This window comes from Eleutherodactylus coqui, chromosome 5 (genome assembly GCF_035609145.1).
Source record: "Eleutherodactylus coqui strain aEleCoq1 chromosome 5, aEleCoq1.hap1, whole genome shotgun sequence".
NCBI lineage: Eukaryota > Metazoa > Chordata > Amphibia > Anura > Eleutherodactylidae > Eleutherodactylus > Eleutherodactylus coqui.
Window position 1 is genome coordinate 167,381,341 of NC_089841.1, and position 27,485 is coordinate 167,408,825.

At 45.0% G+C, this 27,485-nt stretch overlaps 1 protein-coding gene across 2 annotated transcripts in view; it reads right to left on the minus strand.

The window, feature by feature from the left end:
- LOC136628064 (solute carrier family 2, facilitated glucose transporter member 11-like) overlaps window positions 1-26,984 on the minus strand; it is a 49,239-nt gene extending 22,255 nt beyond the window's left edge. The window contains exons 1-4 of one of the 2 annotated variants that reach the window (XM_066603682.1): window positions 26,786-26,984; window positions 26,508-26,647; window positions 8,301-8,399; window positions 6,161-6,321 (exon numbers count right to left, since the gene is read on the minus strand). In XM_066603682.1, the coding sequence (XP_066459779.1) occupies window positions 6,161-6,321; window positions 8,301-8,399; window positions 26,508-26,561 (314 nt within the window). In that variant the 5' untranslated portion in view covers window positions 26,562-26,647; window positions 26,786-26,984. The remainder of the gene's footprint in view (window positions 1-6,160; window positions 6,322-8,300; window positions 8,400-26,507; window positions 26,648-26,785) is intronic. The other variant, XM_066603683.1, reaches the window with a different exon arrangement.
- Window positions 26,985-27,485: the final 501 nt, after the last annotated feature.

The window sequence follows — 27,485 nt, forward strand, 5'->3', positions numbered from 1 at the left end:
AAGGTTCGGCTGCCGGCGGCGGGGGAGAGTGGGGAGGAATGGAGGGGAGATCTCTTTCTCCCTCTCTCCCCCCCCCGCTCCCCCTGCTCACTGCCGCAACTCACCTGTCACCCGCGCCAGCAGCCGAACCTTTTCTCTTGAGCGGGCAGGTACTCGCTAAGGGCAATGCTCGCTCGAGCAATTGCCCTTAGCGAGTATGCTCGCTCATCTCTACTGAGAATCTAAGGATTTATCATGGATTGTTTGGTCGCTGCACAACACGCTTATTCTTAACAATTATTGAGCAAAAACATTCGACCTAATGATTATTTGCACAGTAATTGTGCCATGTAAAAGGGCCTTTAGGTCATTCACTTCAGTTTATTCAATGCTCCTTGGCAATAGTTTGCTATTTTTCCCATATAGCAGTAACACACTGCCACTCTCTGCTGTAAACCTCTCATTGACACCCCTAGGTAGCCCTGTAAATGCTTCAACTGCCTTGCCCAAGGAATCATTCTTTCCATTGATAGTAGATGTAGGAAACTTGCAGATCACAGGCTCTAGCCTCCAGCTACATTAGCTCCTTATACATAAGCACAAAAGGCCATTCACAGAGGTTGCTTGTGCGTGAGAGCCTTAAAGTAGCCAAACATTCAGGAGGAGTGTAGGGGGATATCACAAGCACTTCGGGTGACCGGTAGAGTTTGGTTTAGAATAAACAGGTTTTACAAAAGTTCGTCATGAGACAAACATGATTTTTCCTAAAAGAAACCTCATACTGTATAGCAAGCAGCTGAAGCATTTAGGAGGGGTGGTGGAGGGAGTCCACAACTGAGCCAGTGTTGAGATCAGCTCTTCCATGTCTACCCTAGCTCTATCAGTCTGAATACTGTAAACTACAAAACATACCAGAGGGCCGTCTACCTTTCTGATTTTCCTTTCCAATCTGTGAAGAAACTTCATATGATCTATTACCAGAATTTAGGTAATCAAACATGTGAAAAGACAACAACTACATTTTGTTACTATGAAAGCACATGGGTGTTCCTTTAAAAAGATGCAGATGGAACAAATTTGAGTCACCGCATAACTTTATACACATGACAAGACCTCAGTGTAACTATTCCCTAGGCCTTTTTATAGCTATTGTACAATTACACATAGAATGGCTAGACCTAAGAAGTATTAGCCTACATTCTTATTATTATATGAGCTCTCAACAGGTTAGAAATGACTATGAAGTTAGTGCCTTGTTTTTGAGATTGGGATATCACATGGTGAGGCAGGGACTGATGTGAGTGATGACAATCTCCGTAGCCCTGTAAATCCAGCTATTTATTCACTGAGGCAGAGGGATCAGTTATTAACTAAACACATTCACTGATCTGATCCCTTAAAAGGAGGCGGGTGGCTTTGCTGAAATTCTTTGTTATTTTCTTTTGTTTTAAACTCCTTCATTTGAGGCTTAGTGTAGGTAATTCAACTACTACTAGAAGGAGTTTAGACGTGAAAATACTCCTGGAACTATTTTAGGTTATTGAACCAGATTTAGGTACAGAACCAGGGTTTAGTTACAGAAACACCCATCCTGAACGCAAGAGAATAGCTATGTCTGCAGTCCTTAGGGTTCTTACGGTAGGGGATCTTTTCTCCTTCTATAAGGTCTCCCACAGCTATGTGAGTTTAGCTCATTTAATAAAAAATTTTTGTGCAACACTGTGGTTAGAGATCGATCTTCTAGCAGCTTTTTTGGTAGTTTGTTCTGCCTTTGTCTAATCTATAGGTTCCTGATGAGTTGTTTAATCAACGAAACACGTTGAACCATACTATATAGACAATTTGGCTTTATTGTAGATACAAATCTGTTCATATAATCAGGATCTTATCATATAGACGAGGATATTAAATGGCTCAAGCTACGTAGTTCTTAAACAGAGATAGTTATTAAACCTGCTACTTTTATGGTTGCCTGGACAAACGTTTCTCAAACCCTGATTCTGGAGATTCCAGATAGGGACTGGGAAGAATATCTCCTTTTCATGCTCCAACAATTGGTGGTACGCGTCTTGCCTATGACTTGACATTTTGACTGTTACCTTGGGGACCTTATGCTGAAGTAACCAATTACTATCATGTACAACAGTGTGTTATTAAAGAGCCTCACTAGAGATGAGCGAGCATACTCGTCCGAGCTTGATACTCGTTCGAGTATTAGGGTGTTCGAGATGCTCGTTACTCGTAACGAGTACCACGTGATGTTCGAGTTACTTTCACTTTCTTCCCTGAGAAATTTGCGCGCTTTTCTGGCCAATAGAAAGACAGGGAAGGCATTACAACTTCCCCCTGCAACGTTCAAGCCCTATACCACCCCCCTGCAGTGAGTGGCTGGCGAGATTAGGTGTCACCCGAGTATTGAAATCTGCCCCTCCCGCGGCTCGCCACAGATGCATTCTGACATAGTTCAGGGAAAGTGGTATCTTGGTGGAGCTGCTATAGGGAGAGTGTTAGGAGTATTTTAGGTTTCAAGAACGCCAACGGTCCTTCTTAAGGCCATAAATCTTCTCTATATGCGCTCAATGGGGCCGGCGGCAGCAGCGCCGACCCCATTGAGAACATATAGAAGACAAATCCTTCTTCTCTGCCAGAGCTGTAACAGCTGTGGCAGAGAAGAACGATGTTTGCCCATTGAATTCAATGGAGCCGGCAATACAGCAGGTTCCACTGAAAGCAATGGTCTGCCGACGTGCGCGGGGATGAATTGTCGGGAAGGGGTTAAATATATAAGCCGTTCCCTGCAATTCATCCAGAAATGTAAATGAATTATAAGGAGGCGCCTTGATGCTTTTTACTAAATCATGTTATATTATCTTAACATAAAAAGAAAAACAAGGTAGAGTGTTAAACTCACCTGGTGTCTAGCGAGAATACCTTGCAAAAGGTATCTCGCTGACACCGCAATCCACGTCCGCTTGTAAGATAGGTCTTTAATCCATCCAACCTCCGTCGGAGAGCAGCCGGACACTCCAGGTAAGCTACACCGGGTAACCGGGGCTTAATTCAGGCAAACCACAGGAAAGAAAAAACGGCTGTCCGCGCTCCTAGGGATATCAGACTCTAAAAGGTAGTTGTATCTACTGAAACGCGTTGCTCGAAGATCCCTGTATGTGTTCCCAATAAAAAAAGGAATTTATTATCCTGGATTAGAGTCTGATATCCCTAGGAGCGCGGACAGCCGTTTTTTCTTTCCTGTGGTCATCCAGAAATGTGTTACAATAAAAATATATACCGGCGTATAAGGCGACGGGGCGTATAAGACGACCCCCCAACTGTCACCTTATACGCCGGCAATACAGTGGAGCAAAGAATAAAAATCATTACTCACATCTCCTGGTGTTCTGCGCCGCTGCTGCAGGCTGTTGCTCCCTCCTGGTTCCCGGCAGAGCATTGATTTCTCTACGAAGGGCTTGAAATCCCCGCCTCCAGAAACACACGTGCCTTCAGCCAATCACAGCCAATGACAATGATGTCATTGAATGGCTGTGATTGGCTGTGTTTCTGGAGGCGGGGATTTCAAGCCCTGCGTCCAGAAAGCAATACTCTGCCATGGACCAGGAGGGAGCAACAGCCTGCAGGAGCGGCGCAGAACGTCAGAAGAAGTAAGTAATGATTTTTATTCTTTGCTCTACTGTATTGCCAGCGTATAAGGTGACAGTTGGGGGGTCGTCTTATACGCCCCGTCGCCTTATACGCCGGTATATATTTTTATTGTAACACATTTCTGGATGAATTGCAGGGAACGGCTTATATATTTAACCCCTTCCCGACAATTCATCCCGCGATCGCTGGCAGCCCATTGCTTTCAGTGGAACCTGCTGTATTGCTGGCTCCATTGAATTCAATGGGCAAACATCGTTCTTCTCTGCCACAGCTGTTACAGCTATGGCAGAGGAGAACGATCTTTACGCTGACAGTGCGGGGGGGGGGCCACTCTTGCCGCTATTGTGGCTTAATAGTGGGACCTGTGAACTTGAGATGCAGCCCAGCATGTAGCCCCTCGCCTGCCCTATCCGTTGCTGTGTCGTTCCCATCACTTTGTTGAATTGCCCAGATTTTCACAAACGAAAACCTTAGCGAGCATCGGCGATATACAAAAATGCTCGGGTCGCCCATTGACTTCAATGGGGTTCGTTACTTGAAACGAACCCTCGAGCATTGCGAAAATTTCGTCCCGAGTAACGAGCACCCGAGCATTTTGGTGCTCGCTCATCTCTAAGCCTCACTTCTTAGACCATGTGATCACACCGATACAAGTACATACTATTCATTCCGTGGTTATAAACTCATCGAGAGAGTATTATACCACTGAGAACACCCTTGAGATAAGACGCGTCCGACCAATGTCATTATAGTTCTTGGTGTTCTCATTCTCCATATGATATCTAGGCTGAGTATCCATTCAATGGAGAAAGTCGATGTATATGCACATGAGATAGGCCCTGGTTGCTAAACCTCAAGGGATATTCTAACACCCAGACCAGAGGTATAAGATAGTCTGGTGGTGTGTCACTTTTTGGTGGTGGATAGTAGCTTTTAAATAGCGTCAATAAAGATTATTATTTTAATTTTTCATTTATATTCTTCTCTTTTTAAGCGATCAGATCAATGAATTTATAAATCCAGCTATAAAGTAGTCAGAATTGTAATGTATAGATAAACTAATGAGTGCTGCAATACAACAGAGCTACCTGTCCACATGTTTGTCTTTACTGTGTCTATCTAAAAAACATGGCACTAGTCCAAACGATGGAGGTGAAAAATGAATCAACTAATTACTTGCCCATACGTAACGTTTCAGTCCAACTAACTAAGGCCCCAATGAGTTGCGCTGAAATGTCCTATATGGGTAAAAAAAAGAGGCCATTTATTTTTCGCCTCCATTGTTTGGTGTGCTCCCATTTTTTCATCTATGTATTATTTCCGCTGCTAAGTCAGGCTCCACAGGACTGCACCCATCTTTCTCATAACACAGTGCTAGTTCCTTATGTTTGTGATCTGTCTTTTTTACTCTATTCTATTTCACTCAATTTTCTTCAGGTTCCATTGTCTCCTGTTGGAAAAATACAATATAGAATTATCAGCCTTCATCCATGGATGCTAAACACGTAAATAGATGAATCCACAAAGTACTGTGCAATAAACCCAACAAGTATTTTATCAATTCTGTTAACTTTCAGTGACTGTAGATTCACTAGTTTCTCAGTACATGTAATATATGTGTATTGCCTGCTTACGAGAAATAACATCACTTCATAGGAATCAGTTCAATGAAAAAAAAAATCTTTTTGGCATTATTGTTTTCCTTCTTTCTGCTAATTTTGGTCATGATTCCTCATAAGAATATATTCACATTCCATAGATTTGTTGACCATGAAAATTTGGTGGTAAGCTCATAGATTTCTACAAGACTCATTCAGATGAATGGGACAAAAGTAGATATTTCTGAAACAAATCTGCCGTGTGTGGATATATCAAAACGAGAATTTTTGCACTGCGGAAATATATAAGATGAGAATAAAATTAGTGGACCAACCTTCCCAGGAACCAAAAATCTACCTAAATGTATGATGACTATGCCAGGTTGTCACTACTGTCCTGAACTGCAGAGACACCAAGCTTCTATCCTGGCAACTGTATAAAGGGGTTCTCCAGGACTTAAGCTCTTTAAGATAGACCATCAATGCTATCATTATAGAAAACCCCTTTAGGAAGCTGCATGTGAGCAGTAGACGTTTGCCCACTGGATTTGTGCAAGTGGAAGTCTGAGAAGCACTGGGGTATGGGGAAGGCTTTCTTGAGACACTGATATCGAGGCGCTACTGATGTGACAGTTATGGGGCACAGTGACTGTGACCATTATGGGAATTATGATTGGTTATGTTATGAGAGAACAGTTCTTGTCCCTAAAGTGTGAGTACAGGGGCTTGTTCCTGTAAAGGCTATCACTGCAGTGGATCATTGTAGTAGGAACCAATCACTTTGCTGTGATTCTGTGGCCATCACTTTAATAGGTCACTGTAGTGGTCATCATTATGGAGGACTGTGGTTGTTTCGGTTACAGTGGCAATGCATGCATTTAACTATACCTCTATTCCATATACAAAAGGAGGTGTCTACTAACCTGCCAAGCTTTACTGCTGCATGCCCACCAATAAATGTCCCAAAGAGTCCACCTATTGTAAACACTGAAGCAATTACTGACCAGATGAGGGTTAACAGGCCTTCATCTAATTGGGTGTTGTAGCGTGAATACCAGGTTTCATTAATGAACTTGTGTACATGCTGTAAGGGAGTAAAAGAAAAGTTAAAAGAAAGTTCAAGATATTAATAGGGGTCCAAACCTTCACTGTCAATTTATTTTCTAATTTTGGTGATCATGCAGCTTTTGTAAATAAATCAGGTCACAATGAAAATGCAACATTCTCAGCTCTCCTTGTAAATTCTCAAGCAAATAACAGAATATGTGTGATTGCTTCAGTGATCTCCATAATTGTTCTATTATCGGAATATAATGACCTTTATGCCTTCATCAGGGAAGATTGAAGTACCAAATACTTCACAAAACTCCAATGTGAGAACAGTTGATTGATAAAAAAACATAAGAAATTCCACAAGACATTCCACACAATGCATTTCACTGTTAAAAACGCAATACAATCTGGACTAATTGACATCTACATCCATGCTGCCCCATTAAAGGTAATGGGATGAAGGCATTCCCTGCAGCGATGATTTTCAGGGGGGTGGGCTTGAAGTATAAGCCCTACCCTGAAAATCATCCCTAGCTGTAAAAAAAAGAAAAATGTCCAGCTCTTCTCTTCATCCCTGTCAGTCTTTATCTATTGTCTGATGGCGGGGAATGAAAAATCCCTGCCCCCAGAAGGCCCTGCTTCTGATTGGCTGAGCACTATGACCAATCAGAGGCAGCACTCAGCAGTCATTGAATGATGCCTCTGATTGGTCACAGCGCTCAGCCATTCAGAGGCAGCGCTTTCTGGAGGCGGGGATTTTTCAATCCCCGGCCACCAGAAGACAGATGAAAACTGATGGGGACAGAGAGAAAAGCCAGACAGCTCTTCTAGGAGAGTTATTTTTTTTTACTTTTTTTTTACAGCTATGGATGATTTTCAAGGTAGGGCTTATATTTCAAGCCCCCCTTCCCAAAAATCATTGCTGCAGGGGATGCCTTCATTCCATTGCTTTTAATGGGGTGGCAGCAGCCTCAGCCCTATTGAAAGCAATGGGATAGCATCACAGACCTCTGCCCATGGATGAATGGCTGTGATTGGAGCATCCAGCTCTGAATGTTATTGGCTGACTGAGCTGTCACTCAGCCGACTTAGCCAATCAGGGCAATCTCTTGCTGGAGGTGGGGGATTTCAATCTCCCGTCACTAGCAAGATGCTCTGCCGCCTTGACAAGCCTGCACAGAGCTCTGGAGAGCAGCCATTGGGACACCAACTGCACTTGCTAGGTGATTATATTGATTTTTATTTCCTCTCAGGCAGTGTAGCTAGGGCATTTAGCGCTGCCAAAAACGTTGTACTAAGTTGTGCCGCGTTTTCGGCAGGTCTGAAAACACTGCCCATTCATTTCAATGGGCGACGCAGGACCGAAGATGTTTGTGTGGACAGACCCAGTTTTATTGGTTTCAAATTTAGCTGATTGCTTTTGGATGGATTACCAACAAGCTAGAGGTTTGACTGTAGTCATACTGTAAGCACACTGATTTCTCAAGGGCACAGGGGATAAAGTGAGTAGGAAAAGCAGCTCCCTGGGACCCCCGTTCACTCACCTTTGAGCTCCATAACATAGTTTATGGGATTCAAAGGTGCTGACAAATTCCCTTTAAATGTGAACAAGAGTTAAAAAAATGTGTAATTGCATAAAATTGTCTTTCAGGTAAATGTCTGGACCACCAATTCCCTGTGTTCTTACTGGCATGGCACAATGTGGTGCTCCGAGGAATGAAATCCTATTAGCTAATTTTCAGTTTAAGAAGTCAGGTAATCCAAGACAACACACCAGAGCTGCATAGTTACATAAGACAGCTTACATAACCAATGGCTATATTTTTATTATTAGGTTCAGGATAATTTGTGGAATCAACTGAACAACTGAATTTAATTTTGATACAACAAGGTCAACCTCATGTTCCATTCCACCCTCTCTGTATAATGAATGTACAGTATTCATCTTTGCATCATTCTCCACAAAACAATACTCCAAATGCCCAACAAAGCTTACAAGCCTTTACTTACTAGGGTAGGTGCATTAATAATTGATAGGTTATATCCATATTGAAATGCCCCTCCAATCCCCACTGCACAGACAGCCCCAAATAGTTTCTTTTTAGGAATCTATGGAGTCATAAACAAAAAATGTTATTTGCATTCAATTCTAATGTTTAACTGCACATCCGGATTACAGGCAGGCAAATGGGTGAATTATAATAGGATTCAAATAACTGAACACTAACAAGTAAGACAGTTTAAGGCTCTGTTCACATTGCTGTTTGGGAACGGTTGGGGTTTTGTCACTTTCACTTGCAAAAATAGTGCAGCATGCATCACTATTTTGGTCCATTTAGGTTTACTTCAGCATTGTCATAGAGAATAATGGGACAGTGATATAATGTAACCAAATGTATGATACGAATAACCACAACCATCATGACATAACCAGTAGCCTTATACTGTATAGTGACAGTGTGGCCAGTGGAGTGGCCTGTTTACACCACTGATTTCAGGAGATGTTCAGCGTGGAAAGGGTTTTCCCCATATTTCGTGCTGTCTAATGAGATAATTAGCAGCCGGATGGGAAGGCTCAATAAGAGCTGGCTGAGCACTTTCCTCCCCCTAGACTGGGAAACAAAGCCTAAGGTCATCTGCACATGAACGGATTCCTATTGCGGAATCCGTGGTCGACATCCTCACAGAGGATCTGCAGCAAGTCGCACGCATTGAAAGGTATATATTTTTGCTTTTTCCTTCACACTCGTGGAAACGAACTGCGTATTCTGAGAACAGAGTAAAAATCGCAGCATGCGCTATTTTGCTGCAGACTCCACGTGGACAACCTCGCTTTTAAAAGTTAGAAACCCCTCAATTACTACAGTTATGCCCGACACATAGTTATAATAAACTCCACAATCGCTCTTTTTGGCACCCCAGCTAACCGGCGATTGCTGGATTTGTTCACCTTAGTAGTTTCCCCTTACTTCCCATTGAACTCTCCTACAATCCCCATAATGCGGGCACATATGTGGTATGCAGAATAGATGAGGGGGGACATCCGACCCTCCCCTCTTGCAAAATGCTATTCTAAGTCATGGCAAAAAGTCATGTACTTTGATTAGAATGGCCCGTCACTAAGAAACAGGAGAACGGGGTCTTGAGACTGAGTGCCGAAACAGAGGAATTGTGATATATCGGAATAGCTATGATCTGTCTATTTCACCAAGTAGGCAAACATTTTGAATAGTGGTAAAGCAACCATTAAACCTCTTTAAGCAGAAGGCTTGAGTGCTGGGGTAGCAGGAGTTCAGAAGTCTTCGCTAAGTGTCATTTCCAACAAATTAACACGGCACATAGACAGACATATGTGATATCTCTGTATTTTACAATGACCAATAACAATTTGTTGACAGCCGTAAAATCACAATTCAACGCTGATAAAAATAATGTTGGAAGAATTTAGTTCCAGTCATAGAGGGGGTGGTATTTTGGTGCTATAGACACATTTTTTACTACAAAGCCAGGATTCATCAAGCATGGATCATATGCACATTGAATGATACTTTCAGTAGACTAAACATTTTTATGAATAACATGGAACTCACTTCTTAAAGAGACACTCATTTTTTAAAATGGATTCATTATGTAGCTATCCACCTAGTACATGTAAGTCAGCTAGTGTTACCTTGGTCAGTTATTCCTCTCTCTCTGAAGATCCTGGTCTCTTTTTCCTCAATGGTCATGTGATTTCGGTTCTGACCAGATCAGATCCACTTGGGGTTATGGATTCATTCTTTAGTCAGTTTCACAGCCTGTGTGATGCTATGACTGAAAGTGCTTAGAGGAGGACACAAACGCCCCAGTCACAGTTACTGATGTCGATCACACAGCCCCTGTCACACAGTTATAATAGAGGAGATCACTGCTCATCCTCCTGACTGTACACTTATGGTCTGTAGCTTATTTAGGTAAATATAGAAGGCAGAGGCGTAACTTGAAGCTCCTGGGCCCTAATGCAAAATCTGTAACAGGGCCCCCAACTATAATGCTTTATTCATAGTACTGGGCTCCTATATGGAGAAGAGAGGCCTTATGGGCCCCCTAAGGCTCCTGGGCCCGGGTGCAACCACATCGCCTGCATCCCCTACAGTTACGCCAGTGATAGAAGGTAATGATAATTGAACTGTCCTCTCTGCAGGTAGAATGGTAAGAAATCAGGTGAGGGGGCAGGCAAGGCAAATGTGTTTTCTCCACAGTGGCCCTTTATGAAGAAAAGCGTTGAGATGTAGTGCAATATGTTGTACTTTATATGCTTTTAATAAATTTATGGAATCCTGTGCCTTGGAGCTCTTTAATGAATGCCAATACTTACAGTATCAGCTAAATTTTATTAATACACTAGCTTACCCGTCGCGCGTTGCTGCGAAGACAGACAGAGATACATACATTCGTTTTTATATATCTACATAACAACCAATCACAGCGCAGCTTTTTTATGTTACCTCACTGGTATAATATATAACAACCAATCGCAGCGCAGCTTACATGTGACCTCAGCTTTATAATATATAACACCCATAGTTGTACTATGCCAGTAATCTTCCCAGGAGTGTACTCAACAACTTCCCAAAGTTTCATGGTGATTAGATGAATGGTGTAGTAATGCATAAAGGACAGACAGATAGACATACATTCCTTTTTACTGGTATAGTACAACTATCCTACGATAGGTGGCGCGCATTGCTGCGAAGACAGACAGACATGCATTCGTTTTTATATATCTAGATAGCAACCAATCACAGCTGTCTGGGGTTTGACTACTCCTATGCCCCCAATCCTGCATTTTCTACCTATGTGTATAGTTTATAGTGCTATTCTACTTTTGACAGAAGTTATGATTTTTACTGCAACAAGGCTGACAAGTGTGCTCTCTCTATAACTTTCATGTTTTACCTGGTAAATGCTCATGGGAGGGCAGACATGCAGAGTTTTCCCTGGCATTTCATAAATGATTGTGGGACAGCAACTACTTCTATTTAAGGCGGTGACACTGGTAAAGCTAGCGGCAAAATAAGAAGTTTGTGTCATTGGAAAGCATAAACATTCGGATGAGCCAAGGGCATTGGTTGCAAATTATGTAGCGACAAGTTGTGGTCAGGAGCAGTTGTTCTGCTGGTTTGAGCTGATGTTCACCGTGCGGGGTAAATAATGCGCTACTTTGATAGATCAGACTTTTACGGACGCGGCGATACCAAATAGGGATTTTTGTTTTATGATGTAGATTTTTCTATTAAAGATATGGCAAAAAGGGTGCGATTTAAACTTTGTCACTTTTTTATTTACAATTAGTAAAACTTTATTGATCTAATTTTTACTTTTTTTTAGTTCCCCCTAGGGGACGACAACTAGCGATGCTGTGATCGCTCCTGCAGTATGATATAATGCCATAGCATTACATCATACTGCAATCTGACAGGCAGTCTATCAAGCCACCCCACGGGGATGGCTTGACAGGCAGTCTGCCGAGACAGCCTTGGGGCCTTCCAGGAGGACCCCGGCTACCATGACACCCACACGGCTCCCTGCGATCTCACCACGCAGGGGAGGGGGCCGTGCGGGTGTCATGGTAGCCGTACTCGCATTAATGGGTGAGTGAGAGCTGCCTCTGATTGGCTGAGGGCTGTGACCAATCAGAGACAGCCCATTCAGCAGGCGGGGATTTTAAATCCCCGCCTGCTGAATACTACAGAAAGCAATTCAGGAGAAGAGTCGGCTGGACGCGGCTGATCTCCGGCAGCTGCAAAAAGATGAGTATATATATATTTTTTATTTTTTTACACTTTTTTCGGATGGTTTTCAGGGAAGGGCTACATTGAATTCAATGGGCGAACATCGTTCTCTTCTGCCACAGCTGATAAACGCTAGCAGCGTTTTTTCAGCTGTGACGCTGGCTTTGGTCACGCGATTTTTTGGGCGCATCAGTTTTGCCCGTGTGACTGAGCCCGTATTAAGCAGATTTTTTACCTTGTGAACATAAAAATTATATTCATTTTCTTTGCCTTTTCTGGATATCCTCCACCCCTCACATACACTCTATATTGTGGGTGGAAGTGCCATTTCACTGTTCTCCTAAGGCAACGGAAAGGCTGGGCACATTCCTGGTGACCGTCACATGTTGGCTAGAATCTACAATCATCTTCTGTTATCTGATAGTAGACAGCCGTTTGGCAGTCTGCTAGTCAAAACTTTTCATTCTGCACAATTTTGCCTCAAAGTACCCATTAATCAAGAGAGCTTATTATTAATGAGAGCTCTATATATTTAAATAGGATGCTATTAAATCATGTGATGCTCTAAAGCAACAAACAAAAAGCAATAGCTTTAAGGTCAGTCAGCTTTCCATGTGGCTAGTCATTCGTGTGATACTTTAAAGCAATTAACCACAGAATGTTAGTCTCATGTCAGGAATGAAAAGCCATGACTGCATCCTTCTCCGATTATGTGCTTCCATTATATAAAATGAGCAGAGGGACAGAAGAAGTTTGTACACAATATTATCGTCTAGTCCTTGTATGACGTTTATTCTTATGTTAAAGCATAGCTACATTTTTTATACATTTTTTTTATTATGAAAGATGTTGCATGCGTTACTTGTATTTTTTCTCTAATATAGGCCGCCTGCAGACGGGTGGAAATTCCGCGGCGGGATTTCCGCCGCTGGAAGCCTGCATAGGATTGCGTTAACGAACGCAATCCTATGCAGACGGCCGCGGTTTGGCCGCGTGAAATCTCACGTGGCAAACAAACCCCGGCATGCTTTATTTCTGTGCGAGTTCGCAGAGCCCCGCACAGAAACGTCACTGCCTGGCCGCCGGCTCCGGTCTGCGCATGCGCCGGCTGCCCGGAGCCACGGGGGTGGGTGAGTACGTGCCGCTCTCTGCAGGCGCTCGGGTCAGGTCCCGCAGCGAGAATCCTCGCAGCCGGATCCGAATCGCCCGTCTGCAGGCGGCCATACTTTTGTCTTTATATGTCTTAGTGAAAATTTCTCAATGTAACAAAAAACTTGGGTGGGGTAATAATAAAGGCAAAGCTATATTGGAAATGACAAAGCTTAAAGGGGTTTTCTAGGCTATTGTTATTGATGACTTATCCTCAGAATAGTTCATTAATAGTTGATTGGCTGGTGTCTGCCATTTGGGACCCCAACTGATCACCTGTTCGGGCTCCCGCTGTCACTGGCAAAACACAGGGTCCACAGTGGGAGTAGATCACTCTGATCCCTGTGGAGTGGTCAGTGCTGTTACTTGCACATACAGCTCTAACTGATTTTAATGGGAGTTGCGCCTGCAATTACCAGCATCAGCCACTACACAGCCAGAGTGATCTACTGATTGCTTGGGGTCCTGAACAATGGATCCCAGCTGATCAACTATTGAATAGGAGGATAGGTTATCAATAAAACAGCCCAAAAAAACCCTTTAAGGCCCTTTTACACAGCCCAATTAAAAAGGGACAGTAATCAGACGACAAACAAGCAAAAGTCCCTTCGTCAGCTCTCTCAGAGCCATGAAGACAGAGCCAAACATCATACAGTTCCTCCTTCTGCAAAAGCAGGACTATAGGGGAAGGTAGTCTAGATCCAGAAGTAGAATCCAGAGACAGATCTATAACTGAATTGAAGTTCCCCTCCAAATATCAAAGTGCCCTTTCGTATGTTAGCAGTTTTTTTCAAAACGTGAGAAAAATGTAGCCTGCCGCTTATATAGAAAATATACATTTACTAAAAGGGAACGGGGTATTATTAGAGATGAGCGAACACCAAAATGTTCGGGTGTTCGTTATTCGTAACGAACTTCCCGTGATGCTCGAGGGTTCGTTTCGAACAACGAACCCCATTGAAGTCAATGGGCGACCAGAACATTTTTGTATTTCGCCGATGCTCGCTAAGGTTTTCATGTGTGAAAATCTGGGCAATTCAGGAAAGTGATGGGAATGACACAGTGACGGATAGGGCAGGCGAGGGGCTACATGTTGGGCTGCATCTCAAGTTCCCAGGTCCCACTATTAAGCCACAATACCGGCAAGAGTGGGCCCCCCCCCTCCCAACAACTTTTACTTCTGAAAAGCCCTCATTAGCATGGCATACCTTTGCTAAGCACCACACTACCTCCAACAAAGCACAATCACTGCCTGCATGACACTCCACTGACACTTCTCCTGGGTTACATGCTGCCCAACCGCCCCCCCTCCCCCCCACAGCGCACACCAAAGTGTCCCTGCGCAGCCTTCAGCTGCCCTCATGCCACACCACGCTCATGTCTATTTAGAATTGCGTCTGCCATGACGAGGGACCGCAGGCACACACTGCAGAGGTTGGCACGGCTAGGCAGCGACCCTCTTTAAAAGTGGCGGAGCGATAGCCCACAATGCTGTACAGAAGCAATGAGAAATAGAATCCTGTGCCACCGCCATCAGGAGCTGCACACGTGGGCATAGCAATGGGGAACCTATGTGCCACACACTATTCATTCTGTCAAGGTGTCTGCATGCCCCAGTCAGACCGGGCTTTTTAATTCATAGACACAGGCAGGTACAACTCCCTATTGTGAAGTCCCTGTCGACCCACAGCATGGGTGGCTCCCTGGAACCCACTGGCGGTACACAGAAATATCCCATTGCATTGCCCAACACAGCTGAGGTAGTAATGTCGTGCTTAATGCAGGTGGGCTTCGGCCCACACTGCATGCCCCAGTCTGACTGGGGTTCTTTATAAGTGTACAGATGTAGTAAAAACTCCGTGTGCACCTACAGCATGGGTGGGTGCCAGGAAGCCACCGGCGGTACATAGAAATATCCCATTGCATTGCCCAACACAGCTGAGGTAGTAATGTTGTGCTTAACCCTTTCCAATCCAATTTGTATATGGTTTTCCTAGGGGGCTTACTCTTTTTCTGCTGTTATACAACGGCGCTATATGCTGGCTAAAGCCAGTACTGCATGAGCTGACACGTAGGATAGGCTCCGACAGCAGAGAGGCTGGCAATATACAGTAAGAGAACCCCGACGGACGTCTACCAACAACGGAGCTGTACAGCCTTAAACCCTAATGTCTTCACAGGTCACACAGTGGACTGGAAAGGGTTAATGCAGGTGGGCTTCGGCCCACACTGCATGCCCCAGTCAGACTGGGGTTCTTTACAAGTGGACACATGTAGGTTTAACTCCCTGTGGACCCACTGCCTGGGTGGGTGCCAGGAAGCCACCGGCGGTACATAGAAATATCCCATTGCATTGCCCAACACAGCTGAGGTAGTAATGTCGTGCGTAATACAGGTGGGCTTCGGCCCACACTGCATGCCCCAGTCAGACGGGTTCTTTAGAAGTGTACAGAAGTATTAAAAACTCAGTGTGCACCTACAGCATGGGTGGCTCCCTGGAACCCACCGGCGGTACACAAAAATATCCCATTGCATTGCCCAACACAGCTGAGGTAGTAATGTCGTGCGTAATGCAGGTGGGCTTCGGCCCACACTGCATGCCCCAGTCAGACTGGGGTTCTTTACAAGTGGACACATGTAGGTTTAACTCCCTGTGGACCCACTGCCTGGGTGGGTGCCAGGAAGCCACCGGCGGTACATAGAAATATCCCATTGCATTGCCCAACACAGCTGAGGTAGTAATGTCGTGCGTAATACAGGTGGGCTTCGGCCCACACTGCATGCCCCAGTCAGACGGGTTCTTTAGAAGTGTACAGAAGTATTAAAAACTCAGTGTGCACCTACAGCATGGGTGGCTCCCTGGAACCCACCGGCGGTACACAAAAATATCCCATTGCATTGCCCAACACAGCTGAGGTAACGTCAGCTGTAATGCAGGTGGGCTAAAAATTAATTTGATTACACTGTAGGCGAGGGCCCACAAAAATTGCTGTATCAACAGTACTAATGTACATCCCAAAAATTGGCCATGGCCAGCCAAGAGGGCAGGTGAAACCCATTAATCGCTTTGGTTAATGTGGCTTAAGTGGTAACTAGGCCTGGAGGCAGCCCAGTGTAACGAAAAATTGGTTCAAGTTAAAGTTCCAATGCTTTTAAGCGCATTGAAACTTATAAAAATTGTTCAGAAAAATTATTTGAGTGAGCCTTGTGGCCCTAAGAAAAATTGCCCGTTCAGCGTGATTACGTGAGGTTTCAGGAGGAGGAGCAGGAGGAGGAGGAGGAGGAATATTAGACACAGATTGATGAAGCAGAAATGTCCCCGTTTTGGATGGTGAGAGAGAACGTAGCTTCCATCCGCGGGTGCAGCCTACGTATTGCTTACGTATCGCTGCTGTCCGCTGGTGGAGAACAGAAGTCTGGCGAAATCCAGCCTTTGTTCATCTTGATGAGTGTTAGCCTGTCGGCACTGTCGGTTGACAAGCGGCTACGCTTATCTGTGATGATTCCCCCAGCCGCACTAAACACCCTCTCCGACAACACGCTAGCCGCAGGACAAGCAAGCACCTCAAGGGCATACAGGGCTAGTTCAGGCCACGTGTCCAGCTTCGACACCCAGTAGTTGTAGGGGGCAGAGGCGTCACCAAGGATGGTCGTGCGATCCGCTACGTACTCCCTCACCATCCTTTTGCAGTGCTCCCGCCGACTCAGCCGTGACTGGGGAGCGGTGACACAGTCTTGGTGGGGAGCCATAAAGCTGGCCAGGCCCTTAAAGACTGTTGCACTGCCTGGGATGTACATGCTGCTCGATCTACGCACATCCCCTGCAACATGGCCCTCGGAACTGCGCCTTCTGCCACTAGCGCTGTCGGCTGGGAATTTTACCATCAGCTTGTCCGCAAGGGTCCTGTGGTATAGCAACACTCTCGAACCCCTTTCCTCTTCGGGAATGAGAGTGGGCAGGTTCTCCTTATACCGTGGATCGAGCAGTGTGTACACCCAGTAATCCGTAGTGGCCAGAATGCGTGCAACGCGAGGGTCACGAGAAAGGCATCCTAACATGAAGTCAGCCATGTGTGCCAGGGTACCTGTACGCAACACATGGCTGTCTTCACTAGGAAGATCACTTTCAGGATCCTCCTCCTCCTCCTCCTCCTCAGGCCATACACGCTGAAAGGATGACAGGCAATCAGCCGGTGTACCGTCAGCAGCGGGCCAAGCTGTCTCTTCCCCCTCCTCCTCATGCTCCTCCTCCTCCTCCTGTACGCGCTGAGAAATAGACAGGAGGGTGCCCTGACTATCCAGCGGCATACTGTCTTCCCCCGCCCCCGTTTCCGAGCGCAAAGCAGCTGCCTTTATGGTTTGCAGGGAATTTCTCAAGATGCATAGCAGAGGAATGGTGACGCTAATGATTGTAGCATCGCCGCTCACCACCTGGGTAGACTCCTCAAAATTACCAAGGACATGGCAGATGTCTGCCAACCAGGCCCACTCTTCTGAAAGGAATTGAGGAGGCTGACTCCCACTGCGCCGCCCATGTTGGAGTTGGTATTCGACTATAGCTCTCCGTTGTTCATAGAGCCTGGCCAACATGTGGAGCGTAGAGTTCCACCGTGTGGGCACGTCGCACAGCAGTCGGTGCACTGGCAGCTTAAAGTGATGTTGCAGGGTGCGCAGGGTGGCAGCGTCCGTGTGGGACTTGCGGAAATGTGCGCAGAGCCGGCGCGCCTTTACGAGCAGGTCTGACAAGCGTGGGTAGCTTTTCAGAAACCGCTGAACCACCAAATTAAAGACGTGGGCCAGGCATGGCACGTGCGTGAGGCTGCCAAGCTGCAGAGCCGCCACCAGGTTACGGCCGTTGTCACACACGACCATGCCCGGTTGGAGGCTCAGCGGCGCAAGCCAGCGGTCGGTCTGCTGTGTCAGACCCTGCAGCAGTTCGTGGGCCGTGTGCCTCTTATCGCCTAAGCTGAGTAGTTTCAGCACGGCCTGCTGACGCTTGCCCACCGCTGTGCTGCCACACCGCGCGACACCGACTGCTGGCGACATGCTGCTGCTAACACATCTTGATTGTGAGACAGAGGAGGAGGAGGAGGAGGAGGGTGCTTTAGTGGAGGAAGCATACACCTCCGCAGATACCAGCACCGAGCTGGGGCCCGCAATTCTGGGGGTGGGTAGGACGTGAGCGGTCCCAGGCTCTGACTCTGTCCCAGCCTCCACTAAATTCACCCAATGTGCCGTCAGGGAGATGTAGTGGCCCTGCCCGCCTGTGCTTGTCCACGTGTCCGTAGTTAAGTGGACCGTGGCAGTAACCGCGTTGGTGAGGGCGCGCACAATGTTGCGGGAGACGTGGTCGTGCAGGGCTGGGACGGCACATCGGGAAAAGTAGTGGCGACTGGGAACTGAGTAGCGCGGGGCCGCCGCCTCCATGATACTTTTGAAGGACTCCGTTTCCACAACCCTATACGGCAGCATCTCAAGGCTGATGAATTTTGCGATGCGGACGGTTAACGTTTGAGCGTGCGGGTGCGTGGCGGCGTACTTGCGCTTGCGCTCGAACACTTGCGCAAGCGACGGCTGAACGGTGCGCTGAACTACACTGCTGGATGGGGCCGAGGACAGCGGAGATGAGGGTGTGGGTGCAGGCCATGAGGCGGTAGTGCCTGTGTCCTGAGAGGGGGGTTGCATCTCAGTGGCAGGTTGGGGCACAGGGGGAGAGGCAGGGGTGCAAACCGGAGACGGTGAACGGCCTTTGTCCCACCTTGCGGGGTGCTTGGCCATCATATGTCTGCGCATGGTGGTGGTGGTGAGGCTGTTGGTGTTGGCTCCCCGGCTGAGCTTTGCGCGACAAAGGTTGCACACCACTGTTCGTCGGTCGTCAGGCGTCTCTGTGAAAAACTGCCAGACCTTAGAGCACCTCGGCCTACGCAGGGTGGCATGGCGCGAGGGGGCGCTTTGGGAAACACTTGGTGGATTATTCGGTCTGGCCCTGCCTCTACCCCTGGCCACCGCACTGCCTCTTGCAACCTGCCCTGCTGATGCCCTTGACTCCCCCTCTGAAGACCTGTCCTCCTGAGTAAGCGTTGCACACCAGGTGGGGTCAGTCACCTCATCGTCCTGCTGCTCTTCCTCCGAATCCTCTGTGCGCTGCTCCCTGGGACTTACTGCCCTTACTACTACCTCACTGCAAGACAACTGTGTCTGATCGTCATCGTCCTCCTCACCCACAGAAAGTTGTTGAGACAGTTGGCGGAAGTCCCCAGCCTCTTCCCCCGGACCCCGGGAACTTTCGAATGGTTGGGCATCAGTGACGATAAACTCCTCTGGTGGGAGAGGAACCGCTGCTGCCCAATCTAAGCAGGGGCCCGAGAACAGTTCCTGGGAGTGTTCCCGCTCCTGAGCAGGTGTCATTGTAGTGGACTGAGGAGGCTGGGAGGAAGGAGGAGCAGCAGACAGAGGATTCGGATTGGCAGCAGTGGACGGCGCAGAACTGCGGGTAGACGATAGGTTGCTCGAAGCACTTTCTGCCATCCAGGACAGGACCTGCTCACACTGCTCATTTTCTAATAACCGTCTCCCGCGTGGACCCATTAATTGGGCGATGAATGTGGGGACGCCAGAAACGTGCCTCTCTCCTAATCGCGCAGCAGACAGCTGCGACACACCTGGATCAGGAGCTTGGCCTGTGCCCACACCCTCACTTGGCCCTCCGCGTCCTCGGCCACGTCCACGTCCACGTCCTCTAGGCTTACCCCTACCCCTCAGCATGCTGTATTACCAGTGATTAGATTTCCCAGGCAGGAAATAAATTGGCGCAAGACTGCAGGCCAAATATAATTTTTGCCCTTTTTGGAAAACGAAAGGCCCCACTGCCTCTAGTGAATGAATTATCTAAGTTTAATAACTGTGCTGTGTCCCTGCTTATGTGTCACAGAACGTGAGGGTAGCAGAGTTATTATAACTCTTGGAGAGCAGGTATTTTTTTTTCCCAATTAAGGAAAGCAAATGGCGAACCCAGCAGTAAAGCGTAGCTGGCTGCGTATGATTTAGCAATGTTTTTCACGCAGCTCACACGTCTACACAGGCGTAAGGACGGACACAGGCTGGACAAATAGATTTCTTTTCAGTTTTTTCCCACCAACAGGCAGCACTGCGTATATTCAATGAACCTGCGAAGTTTAATAACTGCGCTGTGTCCCTGCTTATGTGTCACAGAACGTGAGGGTAGCAGAGTTATTATAACTCTTGGAGAGCAGGTATTTTTTTTCCCAATTAAGGAAAGCAAATGGCGAACCCAGCAGTAAAGCGTAGCTGGCTGCGTATGATTTAGCAATGTTTTACACGCAGCTCACACGTCTACACAGGCGTAAGGACGGACACAGGCTGGACAAATAGATTTGTTTTCAGTTTTTTCCCACCAACAGGCAGCACTGCGTATATTCAATGAACCTGCGAAGTTTAATAACTGCGCTGTGTCCCTGCTTATGTGTCACAGAACGTGAGGGTAGCAGAGTTATTATAACTCTTGGAGAGCAGGTATTTTTTTCCCCAATTAAGGAAAGCAAATGGCGAACCCAGCAGTAAAGCGTAGCTGGCTGCGTATGATTTAGCAATGTTTTTCACGCAGCTCACACGTCTACACAGGCGTAAGGACGGACACAGGCTGGACAAATAGATTTCTTTTCAGTTTTTTCCCACCAACAGGCAGCACTGCGTATATTCAATGAACCTGCGAAGTTTAATAACTGCGCTGTGTCCCTGCTTATGTGTCACAGAACGTGAGGGTAGCAGAGTTATTATAACTCTTGGAGAGCAGGTATTTTTTTTCCCAATTAAGGAAAGCAAATGGCGAACCCAGCAGTAAAGCGTAGCTGGCTGCGTATGATTTAGCAATGTTTTTCACGCAGCTCACACGTCTCCACAGGCGTAAGGACGGACACAGGCTGGACAAATAGATTTCTTTTCAGTTTTTTCCCACCAACAGGCAGCACTGCGTATATTCAATGAACCTGCGAAGTTTAATAACTGCGCTGTGTCCCTGCTTATGTGTCACAGAACGTGAGGGTAGCAGAGTTATTATAACTCTTGGAGAGCAGGTATTTTTTTCCCCAATTAAGGAAAGCAAATGGCGAACCCAGCAGTAAAGCGTAGCTGGCTGCGTATGATTTAGCAATGTTTTTCACGCAGCTCACACGTCTCCACAGGCGTAAGGACGGACACAGGCTGGACAAATAGATTTCTTTTCAGTTTTTTCCCACCAACAGGCAGCACTGCGTATATTCTATGAATAATAACTGTGTTGTGGCCCTGCCTATACAATTCTTTCCCTGCAGTATCAATGGAGGGTGCAATGCTCTGCAGAGGCGATTTTGAGAAGCCCAAAAAAAATGCAGCACAGCCAACAGCAGCCTGGACAGTACTGCACACGGATAAATATGGCCCTAGAAAGGACCGTTGAGGTTCTTGAAGGCTACACTCACTCCTAACACTCTCCCTGCCTATGCAGCACTTCTGTCCCTAATGCCAGGTGCAACGGTCTGCAGAGGCGATTTTGAGAAAGAAAAAAAAATCCCACTGCTAACAGCAGCCAACACACAGCTATCAGTGGCCCTAATAAGGACCTTTGGGGGGTCTTGAAGCCTACACTAACTACCAATTCTTTCCCTACAGCAGCTCCGGTATAAACAGCACTGTCCCTCATCTAACTCACACCGCATCTGAGGCGAGCCGCGGGAGGGGCCGACTTTTATATTAGGCGAACACCTGATCTCGCCAGCCACTCACAGCAGGGGGGTGGTATAGGGCTTAAACGTTGCAGGGGGAAGTTGTAATGCCTTCCCTGTCTTTCAATTGGCCAGAAAAGCGCGCTAACGTCTCAGGGAAGGAAGTGAAAGTAACCAGAACACCGCATGGTGTTCGTCACGAATAACGAACATCCCGAACACCCTAATATTCGCACGAATATCAAGCTCGGACGAACGCGTTCGCTCATCTCTAGGTATTATTCATTTCCCAAACAAGAATTATGAAGCGGCCCAAAGGATCTACATATAAATCCCACTGGGAAAATGATACTGAATTACTGATTGCAATTAGTACTCCTGTTTTTTTCTTAGCAGGATTCAAAGAGAAAAAAAAGATGCAGGAATTTAGGGTGTCTATCCTTTATAAAATGTGTCTATTCTTTATTAAAAATCCCTTTTAAAAATTATCCTTTATAATCTTTGGGTATAAGGAAAATTGGTGATCTATATTAGATTTTCCCTTACTTTGCAAATTGTTCCCAATACCTAGGAATATGTTTTTTACCTCTCTAAGATTGCAACATAGTATAAATGAGGATAGCGCTCCTGGGTGTGCAATGTCCAAATGGATCTATAAACTATATATATATATATATATATATATATATATATATATATATATATATATATATATACACATATATATAGTTAGGTATGAACTTACCCGGTGTCTAGTGGAGCCTAGGATAAGGACTCCACTAACACCTCCATATCCTGGTGAACCTTGTAGATAATGAATCTGGAGACTCCTGTAATCCCACCGGGCTACAAGCAGGAGAGCAAGCAGGTCCCCCGTATTGTTAAGATTGCAACATGCTCTTTGATCCCTATTTGTTTATAAGCCTTCTTTTCCCAAGTCCGCTTTCATTTTTTTTTTTCTCTGCGCACTCGGGCATCTAAAAGGCCAAAGGCGAATTTTTTTTTCTTTCCCTAGCTACTCAAAGTAAATACTCTTGTATGCAACTATGGGAACAAGACTTTAAACATCAATTCCATCTGAAGAAATAGAGGAAAGCTCCATCTTGAACTAAAAAGTCTCACATAGAATCAGACATCAGGAGTCATCCCACAAAATATTTATGCACTGGTATCCAACTCCTGCTAGACTCGCCAAAATGAACAACTATCCCTAAAACATGCTGGATAGGATGTGACCTCAAGGACAGTTACTACCATATGTGGTGGTCCTGCCCTGTCAATCGTTCCTTTTGCAATATGATCTTTGACTTTGTTTATACAGTATCACATCATTTTATGGCCTCAAACCCAACACTGGCTTTGTGTTTTCTGTATTCAGATAAATCTTCATATTTTTATTCAGTTGTTATCTATGATATCTTTCTTGCATCTCGTAAGGCAATTGCCAAAACATGGAAATCTGAACAAAGTTATTAATTCCATTAATCTTACATATCATTTGGAGGAACTATTTTCTTATAAATATTTTACTAAAACCTCATTATTTTTTTCGTTGGATGGAATAGTTCAGGGAGTAGGAAAGCGGAATCACCATGGCCAAACGCTTCCGTCTTTGGATGAAACCGAACAGCGCCGGGTGAACCCGATTGACTATAATGGGGTCCACCCACTTTCCGCCTAGCTGGAATGGAAGAAAAAGTGGAACTGAAGCTTGGGCCGGAAGAAAAACTGCTGCATGCAGCTCTGTTTCTTCTGATATTTGCAGCCAAATCTGTGACAGAACCTCTGGTCGGAGGTTTCGGCACGGATGTGAGAGAGCCCTTAATTATTTAAACCCTTAAAAATTATTTCAATAAGAAGTAATTACTTGAAAAATATTTGAAACTTTGAACATTCCACAGAGCACCATTAAATCCACTATAACATCTACAAACCTGACAAGACGAGGCCAACCACCAAAACTCTAATACCGGGCAAGGTCAGCATTGATCAGATATTCAACAGAGGCAACAAGGATAAATCTAAAGGGGCACCAAAGATCCACAGTACAGACTGAAGTATCTGTCTAGACGCCATACACTCCATAGAGTGCGGCTTTATGGAAGAGTGAGCAAAAAAAAACAAAAAACAGCCATTTCTTAAAGAAAATCATGTAATTGACACTCCCTGATGTGGTTGATGGATTGCCATGTCAGTCAACAGCTTAAAAAATGCCCAGTAGGTCTGCCATGTGTGTATGCCTACTAGGCTGCTTGTGGTGTTTTAGGCTGGTTTAGGCTTGTATCTAACATTGACTTGCAGGAATGCTGCCTTCCAACAAGTGGCGCTGTAGAGCTATTGTTCCATCTCCCTTATTTGCATATTTCCCAGAGGAGCATGAATGGCCTTACAAGTTTCCTCACTCACTCACCTTCTAGGTGCTCTCCCTGAGGGTTGCTTACCATGGGTGATAGCAATATCACTGTGAGAAAATTGCAAATGTTAAAATCACAAGCTTTTGCGATGCATTGTGAGAAATCTGTTTTCCCATTGCACTGTACAGGTCACATAAACAAGCAAAACGCTGAAACAGTCCTGCTGCTGCAATTTTTTTTATTCCTCACATCCTCACATTGCAGCTTGCCCTAAAACATTGCAAGCGGATAGGCTGTCAAGATGTGTAGCACTTTCTTGCAAGAGCTCGCACTCTCGCATCGCACTAAAAACGTGTGATTTGCTCGCAAGTGGAAAGGGCCCCCTAGGGCTCCTACCCACTTGAGTTTTTTTAACGCTGCGGTTTTTTTTAACACGAATGTCAATGGGACTTTCTATTGTTAAAAATGCATCGCAAGTTGGTGCTTTGCGATTTGTTTCTGCGATGCGTCTTTAACATTAGAAAGTCCCATTGACATTTGCGTTAAAAAACGCAGCGTTAACGCAGTGTTAAAAAAAAACGGAAGAGGGTAGGAGCCCTGAGGAGAAACGATAGCATTCCTGAGGCTGATTTCATACACAGTATTTTGCTTACTTTCTTTTCAACTAAAACATGTTTTTCATGGTGTTTTTTCTTCCAGTTTTCACAGCTTTTTTTGGGGTGCTTTTTTCTTGCCCATAAACTTTGTGGCCAGATGTTCCATTAAAGTATATAGTATAGTCAAATATACAATACATTGCATACAATTTAATGTTATTTTTCATGTCTTGGTAGCATTTTTGGATCAGTTGCATTTTTTGCACAATGCAGCATTCTCATGGTATGAGTATGTTTTCTCATAGGCTTCTCTGTACGAGTTGAAAAATGGTCTAAAAACTAAAATGACATTAAATTAAAAAAAGGCTACCAAAAACGGAAGCAGGAAGTCTACTTGTACCCCAGGCTGGCTATGTCGGGGCTCTATCTTCAGTGTACTGCATTTTCTGAGAGATTTTTCCAGAAGAGTGATTAAATGAGGTGTGAACAGAGCCTTAAAATACATATAATAGTGATCCAGTTTAATTCTTTTCCTCAATATTGGTTTGTATCATAATACAATGTAGGCTATTTAGATTTACCATACGCCACAAATAAGCAGGTTACATGCATTTTATTTGGTGTACTGCGTATTACTCACATATATAATACACGCGTAATACGCGGGCCACATACTCCCATGTGAATGAGCCCTAACACCAATCCTTATCTCATAATTACATATAAAACAAGAACAAAAACCCCCAAACACCTGACTGATCGCTAAACCGCTTGAGCTAAAGTTCTGCAGGCTGATAAATGAGAAGTTTTTGGAAACAAGAACCATTAGGTTTGGTAAAAGCCAATAAAGCAAAAACATACACAAATACAATAAAGAGCATCACACCAGCAAATCATAATAGTGTAATAGTGGAGATGCAATGCTGAACATAACAAATAAGTTACTGGAAAGAAATCATTAAGTCTGCAATTTACCAGAAAACCCTTCCATTTCTACAATTTAATAAAGTGGTACTCCCAGAGGAAGCAATTGGCAAGAGATGTAATTAATACGCCCCCGCCTGATTCTCCCTCACTACACTGATCAATGGTATTGTGAAAAGGCATCAGAGGAGCTACAGGAGAGGAAACCCTACTATCTAAAGCGCAAAACCAGCGACTCATACAATCCCAATGTCAAACGCAAATAGGAAGCACAAGATTAATTTTCAATGTTTACCTAATTTGTATCATACAGTATGATAAGTTATGTTGTATGATGCATAAACTTTACCAATCTGACATATTTCATAATATACATATGAAAGGTAAAACATATAAAACATATATGGTAAGTGGCTTCCTATGAGTGGCAGGAATATTAGATAGTGAGCCCTACTGGGTACAGGGGTTAGTGTAAATGGATTACACACCAGCATGGCGTATGTCAGTGGTATATGGTAATATATTGATAATGCATCACACACTAATGCTGTTCTGCAATAGCATGCATATGTTTACTGCTATACTGGGTCCTCCAGGAGAAGTCTAAGAGATGTATAGAACTTTACTCAGGTCCCACTACAGTATTTCTAATAAATGGCTTCCCGTGAACACACATCAATAACAGAGACTGGCCACTTACCCCGCTTCGACTCTTGTGTAAAAAGGGCTGATATTCCATTGCTCTCGACAGCATTGCTGCTCCTCTAGCTAACCGGAGAAATGTCTTTTCTCTCCTCTCTCTCTCCCTTTCACTTAGTGAAAACAATATCCAGCATTATACTGCAAACCATGCAAATTAAAATAGATCATGCAGACATAATTTAACACAAGCTGCTTTCACAGCTACACACTACACATGTCATTTTTTAGATCACTTGAGTCTATAGGATATATGGTTAATTAGTTCCAAAAACTTACCGTTAATTGGACTTTGAGCATCTCCATCTTATTTCGCTTTGGCTAGGAGAATGTTCACTCTTTATGGCACATGTGGAATTTTCATGTGACTGACCGTGGAGAGGGTTTTTTTTAGTGTCTATTCTTAAACCCTGTCTGCTGTCTCAGTTTCAAGTTCATGTAAAGCCGGGAGGGAAGGAGCCAACTTTTTCATTATGCCCTCATAATTCTAGATTGCAATGACAGATAAGAATTGCTTAGGGCAGAAAAGTTCTTAGGCTACAGAATACATCAAAGAAACTATTATATAAGAGAGGTGTGTATTCAAATTAAGTGAATACATACCAAACAGTGTTTTTCTACAAAGGACTGGATTCACATCTGTGTCAGAGGTTCTGTATGGATGTAATAGCACCCCACAGTGGGGTCTGTTCGTCATGGTTTAGGTCCGGTATGTGTGAGGACAAAGCCGAGCAATGGAAATAGAGCGGAACTGCAGACGCAAGTGTGAATCTGCCTTAAGATATAACAATAATTGATATAAATTATAGGGGGGAAAAAACTTTTTTATGACACTTTAAAACTTCTGTCATTGCTGGCCAGCAGCCAACTGAACAGTCGTACCACATCTTTTTGAGTACTCTCCATGAAAGTGGACTGCCAACCATAGGGATCGAAAGCATGCAGATGGTTCATATCTTTGCTGTCAGTTGCACCAGCT